The sequence below is a fragment of the Neltuma alba genome, unplaced genomic scaffold (genome assembly GCF_004799145.2).
Source record: "Neltuma alba isolate B1F8T4 unplaced genomic scaffold, ASM479914v2 tig00001639_pilon, whole genome shotgun sequence".
In the NCBI taxonomy this organism is placed as follows: domain Eukaryota; kingdom Viridiplantae; phylum Streptophyta; class Magnoliopsida; order Fabales; family Fabaceae; genus Neltuma; species Neltuma alba.
The window spans coordinates 262,046-276,266 of record NW_021632546.1 but is presented as its reverse complement, the minus strand read 5'-3'; the positions used below and the strand labels follow the sequence as shown (position 1 = coordinate 276,266).

At 32.9% G+C, this 14,221-nt stretch overlaps 1 protein-coding gene and 1 pseudogene across 1 annotated transcript; one reads left to right on the top strand and one right to left on the bottom strand.

The window, feature by feature from the left end:
- Nucleotides 1–6,246: 6,246 nt before the first annotated feature.
- On the top strand, nt 6,247–7,182 carry LOC114760605 (UPF0481 protein At3g47200-like). The gene has a single exon (XM_028949871.1). It carries the CDS (start codon nt 6,247–6,249, stop codon nt 7,180–7,182), a length of 936 nt encoding a protein of 311 aa, XP_028805704.1.
- A 4,497-nt stretch (nt 7,183–11,679) lies between these two features.
- Nucleotides 11,680–12,369, bottom strand: LOC114760598 (protein NDR1-like; annotated as a pseudogene).
- Nucleotides 12,370–14,221: the final 1,852 nt, after the last annotated feature.

Here is a 14,221-nt window from a genome sequence, read left to right as displayed (position 1 = left end):
TCCCTTTGTACAAGACTTTTGATTACTTGTTTAGAGAATTAACTCAGATTGCTTTACATTAAAAGCTGCAGAAGCTCGTCAAGGAACCTAAGATGAATAAAAATCCCATGACAAATCTTGAAAAAATTCATCATAAACTCTATAGTTTTCCATTACTTTTCATATTCAGCTAATTAATTTTTCATCAGTATAACGTTGTTGTAAATATTCTTCTCATGAATAATTTTCTGTCCTCATCCAAGTAGTATTGAACAAGATTTACAAATTGTATGATGCCATACTATAATTGTACACACACGCACTGTAAAGACCATGAAAAAAATAATTTGAGATAGTTAATTAATATTTTTATTTATTTTTGGTAAATTGATAACAAAAAAATGACAAGAAAAATCCCCAAAAAAATAACTGTTGAATTTTAAAATTTCAAATAAAAAATTACTGCAAAATGCGTTGTTATTTGCTTTTTAAGTGTAATGTTTTTTTTTTTACAAATGTCGAAATCAATACTAATTTAAAATTTTGAAATTCAACAATAATTTTTGTAGGATTTTTCCAAAAAGATAATACAGTGATTATGATAGTTGATTTCTAAATCTGAGAACTTGAATGTCATCCCAAAACAAGGATAATATCACTTTTGGTTTCTAAATTATATAGGAACAATATCACTTTTGGTTCTAGAAATTAAACTTGATTAATTTCTCAAATTTTAAATTTATAATTTTAGTCCTTTAAATTTAGTTTTTTTTAAAATGTCAATTTATAATAGAGGTGTAACAGTGTTAAAATCTAATAAAATATCATAAAAAGCATTAATGGCGATGTGGACCTACTTCTTAGAATGCGACAACATAGCCTCCGGTTTTTCCCTCACCATTGATTGGAGAAGTTGCTCACCATGTTGCATTTTGAGATCAAACTCATCTAGAAGGGAATTACAGTCCATAATATAAGTTGTCAGGATAATTAATGACATTTTTACACTTATGCCCCTATTAATTACGAGAGAAAGTTTTAAATGTATGTGAAAGAGGAGAGAAAGATAAGAGATAATAAAAATGTATTGAAAAAACTACTTAATTATTTTTCAATAACATTCTTTAAGAGTAAAATTAAATAGGACAATTTTATTATTTTATGATACATTTAATAATTTAACTATCATTCCTAGAAAGCTTAATCAACTTCTTATCGACGAGATAGAATGAATCAGTTAGAAGTTTTTATATTTAGAGTAAAATATTTTAACTACCCTTCTATTTTACCTAAACTATATAAGCCTCTCTTTTATTTTGAAAGTGTATATAAACCTCCCTTAAAATTAAAATACATGTTACACAAACCTTCCTTGCATATTTGATATTTCATTTCTATTCGTCTAACTGTTAATTGATCGTTAAGTTTGATTTTTAAACTTCTATTTTGATCAAAATATCCCTCCTTGATATAAAAGTTATTTAAATATTTATATTTGTCAAAAAATAATTTTATATATAATAAAAAATAATTTTAATACATGTATTTTAAAATTTTTAATATATAATAAAATTTATTAATTTTGATTATATAATAAAATTTATTAATTTTGATTATATTATAAAATTTTATAATTTTAATTTTTCACTGCATAATGAAATGTATTTATTTAGATATCTTTTAAATGGGTAGAAAATATATTAAATAAATATTTTTTATTGTATAATATAAATTGTCTAAGTTTGAGAGACTATAAAAAATTTTTAAATTTATAATTTAAAATTTTGAAATAAAAATGTGGTTAGAAACGTTTATAACATATTTAATGTATTATATATTTATTTAAAGAATTAATCAAATTTTCATTCAAGGTTTTTATGTATTCATTAAATAAATTAATTAGTTTTCTATCCCAATATGATAAAAACATAACTATTTGTAAAAATAAAAAATAAAATTAAGGAAATTTATTTTAAATTTGTCAAAACTTTTTGGTCAAAATTTAGGGATTTAGCGTTATGAAGTGTAAATTTAGGGAGTAGTAAATAAAAAGTATCTTAATATAAATTTTAATTCAAGATGCATCTTTTTAGAGTCTTTTTAATGAAGTTAACAATTTGAAGCTAAGTGTATATTTTCAAAATAAAAGAGAGATTAGTGTAATTATAGTACTTATCTAGTTCTATTTATAGGGCAAAGAGAAAATATATTTTTTAGTTCTATTTATAGGATATTGAGAGAAATTTTTTATATAAATGTTTAATTTTACCTTTAATTTATTATTATGCTGACTTTGCTTACACGAGGGATAATATATATTAAATAGGGATAAAATTGAAAATTTGTTGAATTTTAAGTGAGAGTTAATCAAGTTTAAAATTTTTCTTGGTATATATAAAATGTGTTAGAAGTTACTTACCATAAACAGGACCAGGAGAGGAAAATGCAAGGAAGGTTCTCGTGCGTTCAATAAGCGAAAAGGTTCTCGAAGTGGCATGGTTGTTTGCCCTGGTGGTTCTCGTGCGTTCAATAAGCGAAAAGGTTCAGGCCAGAAAATAATAATAATAATAAGCGAAGAGATTAAAGATAAAATTGCTGACTGAAGGGATGAGGTGATAAGATGACGTAAGAGAATTGAAGATGCCTATTATTAGTCTCCCAACTTATTTCAACCTACTTTCCTAATTTAATTTTAAATATAATATTTTAATTTAAAAAAATAATTAAATATCTTAGAAATTGATAAAGGGCAAATCAGTATAGGTGAATTTTAAAATATCAATTCAGACTCCTTGTACCATTTTAGAATTTTCAAATTTTATAAAATCACATAAATGCCTTTACTATTTTTTTTCTTTCTTTTTCTTTTAAAAATATAGCCATCTCAGTACCCTTAGCTGGTTTACGGTTGCTGGAGCTTTGACACTAGGGGCCCTACTGGTGACCAGCTATCGTAGCTTTTGTGACATGTTACCGAAACTCTCGTAACCCATCACTGAAGCTCCGGTGACTACTTTTTCCTATGTATTGATTACTCTATTTTAGCTATTAACTACATTTGTTTTTAAAATTCTAATGACTATTCTTATTTAGCTATTTACTATTCTAGTATTGCGATTGACAATTTTTCTTTTTAAAATTTTGGCGACTACTTTTATTTAGCTATTTACTACTTTAGTTTCTCTATTGACTAGTTTTTTTAAAAATTCAAATAATGCATTAAGTGTTGCTGGAGATCTAATAACTATTTTTTGTTTAGTTATTTACTACTCTTTTATAGTCAATGGCTATATAAAAGTAGTTATCAAAACTTTAAAAACAAAAACAATCAATAGTCAAACTAGAATAGTTAATAATTATATAAAAGTAATCATTGAGAATAAGGACATTGTTGTCATTTCATAGTATTTTAAAATTTCAAAATAGTACAAAGAAACTGATTTGAGATTTTAAAATTCACCCACCCTAAGTTGTCCTTTAGCATTTTTTAGGGTATTTTAATGTCTTTTAATTTATTCTATTTTTTATATTTACTTATTTTTTTAAAGTAGTCCTTATTGTAATTACATATGTTAAAAAGTTTTTATTTTAATGCATATGATTAAGAAGAATATTTGAAAAAAGACAGTACCCATTTATTACAAATAATAAAATTAACTAATTTTTTAATATCCACAAATTAGCAATGCAATCCTCATATTAAGTGACGGGAGGAAGGATTTAATTTGCGGATCAAACATTGGGTGCATTAACTTTTCAAGTCAACCTATGGATATATAACATAAAATTTGTAGTAATACATTATTATTCATAATAATTAGGGGATGCCAACATAATAATTATTTGGATAATCTGTTTCGTTAATTGTTCTAAAAAAAATAAATTTGAGAATAAACCTATTGAGATCGGAGAGTGAAACTTCGATGATAACTTACGTTCTTAAATAGGGAAATAGTCGTTGAGAAGAGAAGAATATGTAGAATTTGAAACTGATCTAGTTTTACTCATATTTTAAATCTTTCAGTTGTGAAAACTTATTTATTTCGTGATTTTTTACAAATTTAAATAGGTGAGTTGAGTAAAATAATATTTCAAACGCATATGTGCAAAATAATTAATCAAACAGGACTTTATTATAGTGAAAGATAAATTAGTCATTATAACATATGCATGTTTATTGTATAGAAAAAAATATACGTGCATGTTTATTTTTCTATAAACTTTATACATTTTCATACAATATTTTTAAATTATTTATGTAAATAATACCATGCTTAATTAGTCCAAGTTCTTCAAATTTTGGGGGGGGGGAGATAACTAGATTATAAAGACAAATTAATAATTTTAAAAATTTCAATTTAATGACAAATAAAGACGTTAATTCAATTTCTTCTATTGGAGATTTTGTTTTCCGCTGCCCTCTTTAAATGTATTCATCAGGAAGTGATGAGAAAATTTTCTTGGTTAGAAAATAATTATGAAGTTGACATTTAATAATAAAAGGATGTAAATAATACAAGAGTTACGTTGTATACATTTTTTCCCCAGAAAAGGATTTAAAAGATTTATATTATATTCTGACCAATATTTTGATAGGTAGTGTTTTGCATGTGTAGTGATAGAATTTGCTCTAAAAAACTGATAAACACTGATTCATTGAAGTCTTCTTGTTGTTACAGTGAACAAAAATTCTATCTCTTTTAGACTGCGAAATTCACTTCGTCCTCCTCTCTGGGGAAATCCTATTATTTCTTCTCTACAACAACGGTTTCTTCAATCAAGTTTAGCAAAAATTAGTAAATTACAGATCAGAACGGAGAGAATGATAACGTTTTATATCCTAATGTGTGGGTCTCATTCAATATTCCCAATGGTTTTACGCCAGAGGTATTGATCTTCAATCTCTTACAAGTTACAATATTTTGGCAATATCGTACGGATGTTCAAGTCGAACAATTTAGCAAGGGTAACAGCTGGGCAACATTATTACAACTTGGAAACTTTCAGATACCTAACGTTGATGAGTAAAAATTTTCAGGACAAATTTATACCTTAACTTAGAAAAGAAAATGACATGGATGACACATAGATCTACCAATTCGGCAGGTTTGGCCAACTAACGGTTAAACTTACCCTAGATAATAGCCAATGTGACATTGCAATATTTGGAAACTTCCAGGATGACATAGAGCCAAAAAAATTCCGGATACCCAGCACTCCCAAGCAAAAACTTTCAGGGTAAATTTGTATTTTAACTCATTTTCGTGGGGAATTCAATTAAATGTTGTGGGAGCCACTTGCTGAGACACAGCGCCGCGCCTCCCATCTATATATTTACTCTTAACACAGAGCCAGCAGATCTACTTTCATTCTCCCGCTGTTTCTTGACTAACAAGTTTAGATGGCGGAAGTAAGATTCTGAAACAAAAGACTCGGAGGTCGTGATGAGTCCTCCACAAACCGTATGCATCCTGTTCAATTTCTTTTTGTTTACTATTTTTAAGGTTGCTTCGATCTGTTTCATTCCTCAGTTATTACAATATTTTTAGCCTTAATTTGTTTAGATTGAGCCACATCTCATGGAGGACTTTTCGACTGCTGCACCACTAATGAGTAGTGCTCCACAAACGGTATATGCATCCTTTACCCTTGTTTTCAATTTCTTTTTGCTTACTATTTTTAAGATTGCTTGTTTCATTCCTCAATTATTACACTCTTTTAACCTTGTTTTGTTTAGATTCAGGGTTGTGCTCCACAAATGATTGCTCAAGATTCTGACATTCACCTGGCGATTTCTTCTGTGAGTGCTCAACAAACCCTATGCTTCCTTTACCACTCTTCAGTTTCTTTTTCCTTATTTTTAAGGTTGCTTCTGTTTCATTCCTCAATTATTACACTCTTTCTGCCTTATTTTGTTTAGATTGACACTAGTACTCCACAAATGAGTGCTTCACGACTGGTGATAACTGAAGACATCGAAAAACTTATTCAAGATTGTGGAGATGGTCATATGTCACCACACTGCTGTATCTACAGGGTGCCTATTAAGCTCCGTGATCTTAAAAAAGATGCTTACACCCCTTTCATTATCGCAGTGAGGGGCTGCAAGACATGAAAAGGCAAAAACATATATTGTTCAAAAGATTTATTCAAAGAACCAACTCAAGTTGTTGCGAATTGGTTGAATTTGTACAAAAGTTAGAGCCACAAGTCCGTGCTTCTTATTCAGAAACCATTACTGAAGAAGAACTTGTGGAACTGACATTAATGGATGCTGTCTTCATCATTGAACTCTTCATCATGTCCCATTTGGGTGAGGTACGCAACGATGCTAAATTGTCACAGCCATGGTTAGCGGATTCTATACTTCTAGATCTACTTTTACTTGAGAATCAACTTCCATTCTTTGTTATGGAAAAGCTGTTCAATGAAGCTTTGCCCCATGATCGTCGTGGTAGCCTCCCTTCATTTCTTCAGCTCACTCATAACTATTTTGGGTATCACAATGGACAAGAATTAGACCCTCATTCTACTGTTGATATAAAGCATTTTACGGATCTCCTTAGATTGTTTTACAAGAAAAGAAAGACGCCTGAAAGGAAGCCAAGCCCAGAGGGTAAGGATGAATGGATGCGAGTCCCAAAGGATGGAAGCCATATTCTTTTACACAATGCGAATGCACTGGAAGAAGCAGGCGTAACGTTGAAGGATTGTGAGAGCGAATACTTATTGGACGTGAAATTTTCAGGAGAAATTCTTGAAATTCCCCATGTTGTGGTGGATGATAATACTGAACTTTTGTTTCGTAACATGATAGCATTAGAACAATGTCATTATTCTAGAAATGCTTACATTACTGATTATGCTCTTTTGTTGGATTGGCTAATAAACACAGAAAAGGATGTGGATCTCCTCGTTCGCAAGAAAATAGTTAGGAACTATTTAGGTGATACGAAAAAGGTTGCCACATTATTTAATGGTCTTTCAGACAATGTCGTCCATTCAACCATCAGTACTCACTATTTCAAGACTTGCAAAGATTTGAATAGGTATTGTAAAAGTCGTTGGCACCAGTGGAAGGCAAACCTGAGACGTGATTATTGTCATACACCTTGGCAAATTGCTGCTTCTGTTGCTGCATTTCTGCTCCTCGTTCTCGCATTGGCTCAAACCGTATTTTCGATCCTCCAGGTAGTTCTGTAAATTTACAGCTTCGTGTAATGCTGGATTTTGATTGCTGTGTCCTGTACCTTTCTTATGAGTTTTGTTATGACTGGGCAATGTACTCGTGATTTGGGAAGCATTTTCTTGGACCAGGCTTTGAATAATGGAAATTGCACCTTGTAGCCGTGGAAATGTAGTTCTCTTCCTTGTTTCATGTTTTGTTTAAATATTGTCCACTAAAGTGTATAAGAAATTATTACATACACACATCCTCTTCTATATTCTTTCAGTTCTCTTGTAGCCATCGAATTAATCCGATCGGTGATCCACATGGGTGTGCAGTGGCAGATGGTCGCCGACAAATTGTTGGACCCAATCTTTAGATGTAGCCCAAATAGTCTCATAATTCATATGGATTACTTGCTCTCTCAAGTGTGGATATCAAGAAAAATGAATGCAGTGCAAGTGAGACGTGGTGAGTGAACCAGAAAAAGGCTATTTACGCGTCTATTTTGTGCAGCATAAAAGGAGGCGTAAAAAGCATCTTGTTTACAAAGAGAGAGAGCATTTTGACTAAATTGAATTTATGATATTCAATTGTATGTAACAGATTAGACCCAAAAGAAATTTTCATTTCTATCTTATCTTTTTCCTCTCCAAAAGGGTATTTTGGGCATTGAAAATTGCGATCCTCAGCTCAGCCAACCTAACGGTTTCAACGGAGGAAACAGCAAACCCCCTCCGGGTCCCTAGGCTAGGCTAGGCATGAGCGAAACCAAACGAAGCCTTGAGATAACTCAATGTATTATTGAGTGCTTTTAGTATTTCAAAATTCTAAATGGATAATCCTTCACTCTTTTTTATTTAAAAAAAAAACCCATAACTAATTCTTACTGATAAAAAAAATACCTTAAGTTAATTGGATTAATAAATATGTTAAAAATAAAAAATTTCAACAAAATACTCTAATTCAATAATTAGTTGCTTGCTTTTAATAATTGATCTCAAATTTTGTCTTTGATTTTTAATATAAAAGCTAGATAATTAAATTGTTGATATTAAAAAAATTAGTTAAATTAATTATTGTAGGAAATTAGTTGAGTTTTCTGCTATGTGTACTTAATAGGGGTATTTGAAAAAACTTTTATATTTTGCAGAATGAATAAAATATTATATTTAAGATTAAAATAATTCATTTTCCAGCTCCTACATTGACGGGGAAGTATGTTTTTTTTAATACTCCAAATAAAAAGTCATGGGTAATGGAGAGAAATGGATTGCATGGGCAGTGGAATGTGTCTCTTCAGCAAACCTGAGTGTAATGGTTGCAGGCAAAAAAGTTTTAGATCTTAGCATGGAGAGAGGAATTAGATAGGGAGATCCTTTGTCTCCCTACCTATTCATTTTGGCAACAGAAGTGCTCTCTTTGATGACTCAGTGGTTTGTCAATAGAGGAAGGTTGAAAGGCATCAAACTAGCTAAAACTTTCCCCACATTATCTCATTGTTTCTTTGCTGATGATGCGTTATTTTTCATCAATGCAGATAAAAGGAACTGTGAGTTGCTAAAGAGCATACTGAATTGCTACTGTGATGCTTCCGGTCAATCTGTCAATTTTGATAAATCCTGTATTTTCTTCTCAAAAAATGCCAGTGCAGACCAAAAATGGGATGTGTATGAGGTATTGGGGATTGAGGCAAGTGATAATCAGGGGAAGTACCTTGGCATGCCAATGCTTTGGGGAAGGTCAAAGTGTGAAGCCTTATCTTTTGTTAGATGTAAGATGGGTCTAAAACTTCAAGGGTGGAAGTAGAAACTTCTCACTTTTGGGGGAAGGGAGGTCTTGATCAAAGTAGTGGCAAATGCAATCCTAGTCTTCCCTATGTCCTATTTTAAATTTCCAAAGAAGACTTGCGTTGAATTGGATGCCATGGTGTCCAACTTCTGGTGGGGACAGAAAAACTAGGAGGGCAGGGTGCATTGGAAATCTTGGGATTGGTTAAGTAAGGCAAAAGGAGAAGGTGGTATGGGTTTTCGTGAGTTGGAAGCCTTCAATATTGCATTGTTGGCAAAATCTGCATGGAGACTAATTCAGAATCCTGATGATCATTGGGTAAGGATTATGAAAAGTTTGTATTTTCCTAAAAATAGTTTCTTGCAGGCAAAAAAAGGAAGCAGGGCTTTATGGGAGTGGTCCAGCATTTTGGAGGCCCGAGACCTTTTAGTAAATGACTTGTGTTGGAGGTTGGAAGAGGGGAGAATATCAAGATTTTTTAAGATAAATGGCTTCCTGAGATGGTTGATTTAAATTTGAATGATAGAAGTTTAAATAAGGAAATGAAGAACCTGAGAGTTTGTAACATAATAAGGAATGGTGAATGGTGGTTCAAAGGGGCAGGGAATTTTTTATCTGAAGAAGACAAGTCTTGTATTAAAAAAGTCAGAATCCCTCTGATAGATATAAGGGACAAATTGATCTAGTTAAAGAATAGGAATGGTGATTATGCTATTAAGATCGGTTATAAGGTTGCTTTACAGAAGAAAATGGTGAAGAATGTAGATAAGCCTGGTAATTCCTATTTCCCTTCAAAGAATTTATGGAGTAGAATCTGGAACATTAAAATGTCCCTTAAAGTCCTTCGTTTTATTTGGAGAGCTGTTAGTGGTGCTGTAGCAACTAAGGAAGCTCTTTTTAGAAAATGTGTTGCTGATCCTATTTCTCCTGTTTATAAGTATGATATTGAGACTATTGAGCATCTGCTGTTTCTTTGTCCTTGGACAAAGTGTTGTTGGTATGACCCCCCATTGGCTTTAAGATTTGACAGAATTGGCAATTTTAGAATTGACAAGTGGTTGGAAAACTGGCTAGTTAACTCGGATGCTATCATTGAATAGGATGTGGCTTTGTTTGCTGGTATATGTTGGGGCATTTGGAAAGGTAGGTGTAACTATGTCTTTGAAGGGCATGAAATGGATGCTTGCAGCTGTGTGGCAGCTGCAATGAGGCTTGTTAGAGAATTTGAAGAAGCTACTACAAGAAAGGCAAGGAGAGAGCCTTCTAGTATGAAGGTTGAAATAAGTCAATCTTGGAGAAAGCCAGCTGAAGGGGTAGTAAAAGTTAATATTGATGCTGGTTTTAAGAGTAGTTTAAAACTTGTTGCAGTAGGTGTTGTATGTAGAAAGAATTCTGATTGTTTTGTAGGAGGTCTGGGGAAGAAAGTTTCAGCTGCGTCTCCCTTCATGGCAGAAAGTTTGGCTCTTCTATTAGCTCTTGAAGTTGTCTCAAGGAAGGACTGGAGGAAGGTAGTTTTTAAGACAGATTATAGGGAGCTGTGTAGTTTGTTGAGCAGAAAGGATCATATAGGAGGAGAATGGAATTGTGCAAACATCCTTCATAAGTGTTGGGATTACTTGTCTCAAAGTTGCAATTGAGAGTTGGCTTTGGTAAATAGGAAGGGTAACCAGTGCACAATTGAGGCAATGAGGTGTATGGTACCTGTGGGATGGCTTTCTAAGCCACCATCCTCTCTAGTTGCTGTCTTACTCCTTGATGTACAGATGGCTCATGTTGGCTCAGCTTCGGATGTTGGTGATAGGACTGGTATAGGCTAGTTGCTTTCTCTGTTGCTTTTTGTTTTGTTCTGTTTCTTTCCTTTCTGTTTGTAGTTGGCTTGTTTCGGTAAGTTGGTGTGTTAGGTTGTATCTCTAGGTTTATTTCTGAGTGTTTTTTTCTCTTTTGGGCCTCAAGTGGCTATTGGTGTTTGTACTTTTTTTATGGTATTAATAAAACTTATCTATTTTGCTAAAAAATAAAAATAAAAAGTCATTATTTTTCATAAAAAACCGGGAAGAAATATAACAACTACAATTAAAATATATAAATATAATTTGGAGAGGCCTGAACAATAATTGGGAAAAGGGTCTCTCCACTCCTTCTTTTCCCTTATTTCTATTCACTTCTCATGTTAATCGTTAATATTGGTATTTAAACGTAACATTTTTCTTTTCATAATTTTATAAAATACTCCTCTAGTCATTAATATAGGACCTAATTGTTAAGTTAGTTTTGATCTTAAATATAAGACATATTTCTCATTTTTGTCAGTTTTTCCTAAATTACCCTCAGATACTCTCTTTACCATAATAAAGTAGGTGAGAGAGGGAGGATATTAAGAAAGATGATTATGGAATTTTAGAAAAAACATGTCATATTTCTTATAATTAACTAACTTACCTAACTTTCTTAATCTAATCAAATTAGTTAAATAGATCTTATATTAAGGACCAGAGGAGTATCAAACATAAACCATTTAAAATACAATTTAATGATTGAGATGGGAAGTGAAGAAAATAGAGAGGATGGAAAGTGGAGAGGCCCTTCTCCCACAATAATTACATTTTGAAAGAAAATCTTGCAAACCAACCCAGAATCCAAATCCAAACCTGCATCAAATGTCCTAACAAGCATGATTACTTTCTCTGAAACAAAAACAGAATGATAGTTTTTTCCCTTTAAAAAGAAGGAAAAAAACAATGCTAGAGAAAAAAACCTAAAGGTACAAAATAGACAAAAAGACCCAGAATCAGAAGCATAAGATAGCAGCTAGCCACCAGTTGGGTTGCGCTGGACACAATTATCAGGAGGGAGTGTCCGAGTCTGATATCATCTTTCTCATCTTCCAAGCTAGTGACGGCAACGTTAGCCCCTCCCCATAATCAATATCGTGCTGTGTAAAAGAACATGATCTTGTACTTCACCGATGTTGTAAAATTCACCCAGAACTATGCTTTCCCGTCCATTTTCACCATCCTGTTAAGTGCTCCGGCATGTGTTTCAATAAAGCTCCACTTCTTCTCATTCTTGTTGCGCCCTTGGTAGAAGCCTGCAATGGTAGAGCTCCCAATCGAACCGGTACTATTTTGATCAAGAAATATATCGATGATGAAGTTGACATTGTCATATCAAATCCCAGATTCCTTGTTTCCATTATCATAGTCGACCATGAAGATTATGGTAGAGTTGGTAGTTGTATTTGAGGTCTTGTTCAATTTAGGAACAACAAAGGCTACGACAAAGCATTTGGGTTCAATGGGCCGTAGGCTTAACCAAAGGCACAATGCAGTTAAACCTAAAAAGAGTAACAAGCCGAAACTACATGCACACAGATCTCCTCCGCCAAATCCCACCGTCATTCGTGGTGAGCCACTGCCTCTCATCATTGCCATTTTCCACTGCCTTATCTATTAGTGGAGCCTGTGTTTTTCTTTTTATTTTTATTGCTGCATTTTTTTTCTGAGTAATCATCCGGTTATGCGATTTGCTTCAATCAATTATGCAAATCCTCCTTTTTACTTCCAGTATGATTGTTTTCTTACTTATATTTATAAGTAGATATGATAGATTATTTCTCTGCCTCCATGAAACACGTTTTACATCATATTTGTTTTTGGTTCTTTTGTTTCCATTATTAAGTCTACTTAAAATTAATTTTTTAGGCACCAAAACCTATCCCATTGTGTAGAGGACAAAACATGAAGAAAATGATATAAAGTACACGAAATTTGGACATTAGACAGAGGAGATATGGAGGAGAGAAGTTTTCGGGTCTGATGGGTCCATCAGACTCGATCTGCTTGTAGACACTAGGTCAGGATGACCCGGCTGGAGGTTGAAGACAACCTCCAGGGCCAAAACGACGTCGTTTTGGCCCTTCTAAAAAAAAAGTAAAAAAAACAGAGAGAAACCAGGCCAAAAAAAATTACTCCATCCAAAAAAAAAAGTCTTTTTTCAGGTTGGGCTAGAGTCTGGCGAGCCCACTTAAAAAATATTATTTTTCGGTCCAAGCTTAAAGAAAAAAAATTTCCTAGAACCGCCACATGGCACGTGCCGCCACGTGGCATGCCTGTCGGACACGTGGGCTACCCCATTTGAAAGGGGGAGGCACGTGGAGGCCGCCGGAACCGGGCGTGTCGCCGGTGGCTAGCTGCATGGCGGCGCGTGTAGTATAGGCGCCGACAGTGCAAGTGGGCTGAAAATAATTTTTATTTTTTTGCAGAATTTATTCTTCTAGGGGCGTGTGTAGGTGCATGGAAGCTCCGTTTGAGATGCGGTTTGTTTCTCAAAATCCCTAAAATTAAGATCTTCATTTTGATATATAATTTGCTAATTTTTGAGGCAATTAAAAATCTATTTGTGAGTGTTTTAGTTCATCTTCTGGTATTTTTATATAGATAAAAATTCTAAAATATTCAAAATAATTTATATTATTTTGTTTTAGGTGAAAATAAAGCAAGAGGCTTCTAGTAGCACTGAAAATATCAAGAATGGTTCATTGGAATACTCATACATGAATAATAGAGTTCCAGAATATGAACCTGACGATGACGATCCTGATGAGGACCTTGAAGAGGTTCCTCAAGAAGACCCGGAGGAGTTAATGGATTCTGGACCTGAGTCGGAATCTTTATTCCCCATTGGACCCTTCCGTGTTGAAGCTCACTTGGTCTTTAACGATTCACTAGATCTTCCTAATGAAACTGTAGTTGAGGAAGGAGAAGAGGTGAATTAACCCTGTATCCCTGCTTTAGCTATGAGTATAGTTGAAAGAGATACGGCCAAATTGACAAACATAAAATGTATCAATGGCATGCTCGCTAGTTACATCCAATATGTAACCGATAAGAAGAATACTGAATTCTACCTTAAAGTCATAATAGAATACATAAGAGCAATAAGGGTCAGAGGAGGACCTAAAGGAAAACCCATAGGAAAAGTTTACTGGATTTGGGCTATAGATTTAGTATCATCCTTTATGACCAAAACACGCAAACTTAGGAAACTGAGGAATGCAATACTTGATTACCTTTATGTTCATATAAAATGATGTCATATTTGTATTCTCTTTATTAATGCTTGTTATATTAAGTTTTTGGTTTCATATATTGTAAACAAATTAAATGTGTTATTTCATTTAATGAAATTACTTAAATTATTGTTGAATGATTATTATGTGAATAATATAGGTATGCTTTTTATAAGTGGGAGCTTTTAGAAGATAAGACTTCTAAGAGCCATATT

Bases quoted from the DNA above. Each gene is read 5' to 3' on its own strand.
- LOC114760605 (XM_028949871.1), top strand. From the start codon at position 6,247: ATGGATGCTGTCTTCATCATTGAACTCTTCATCATGTCCCATTTGGGT.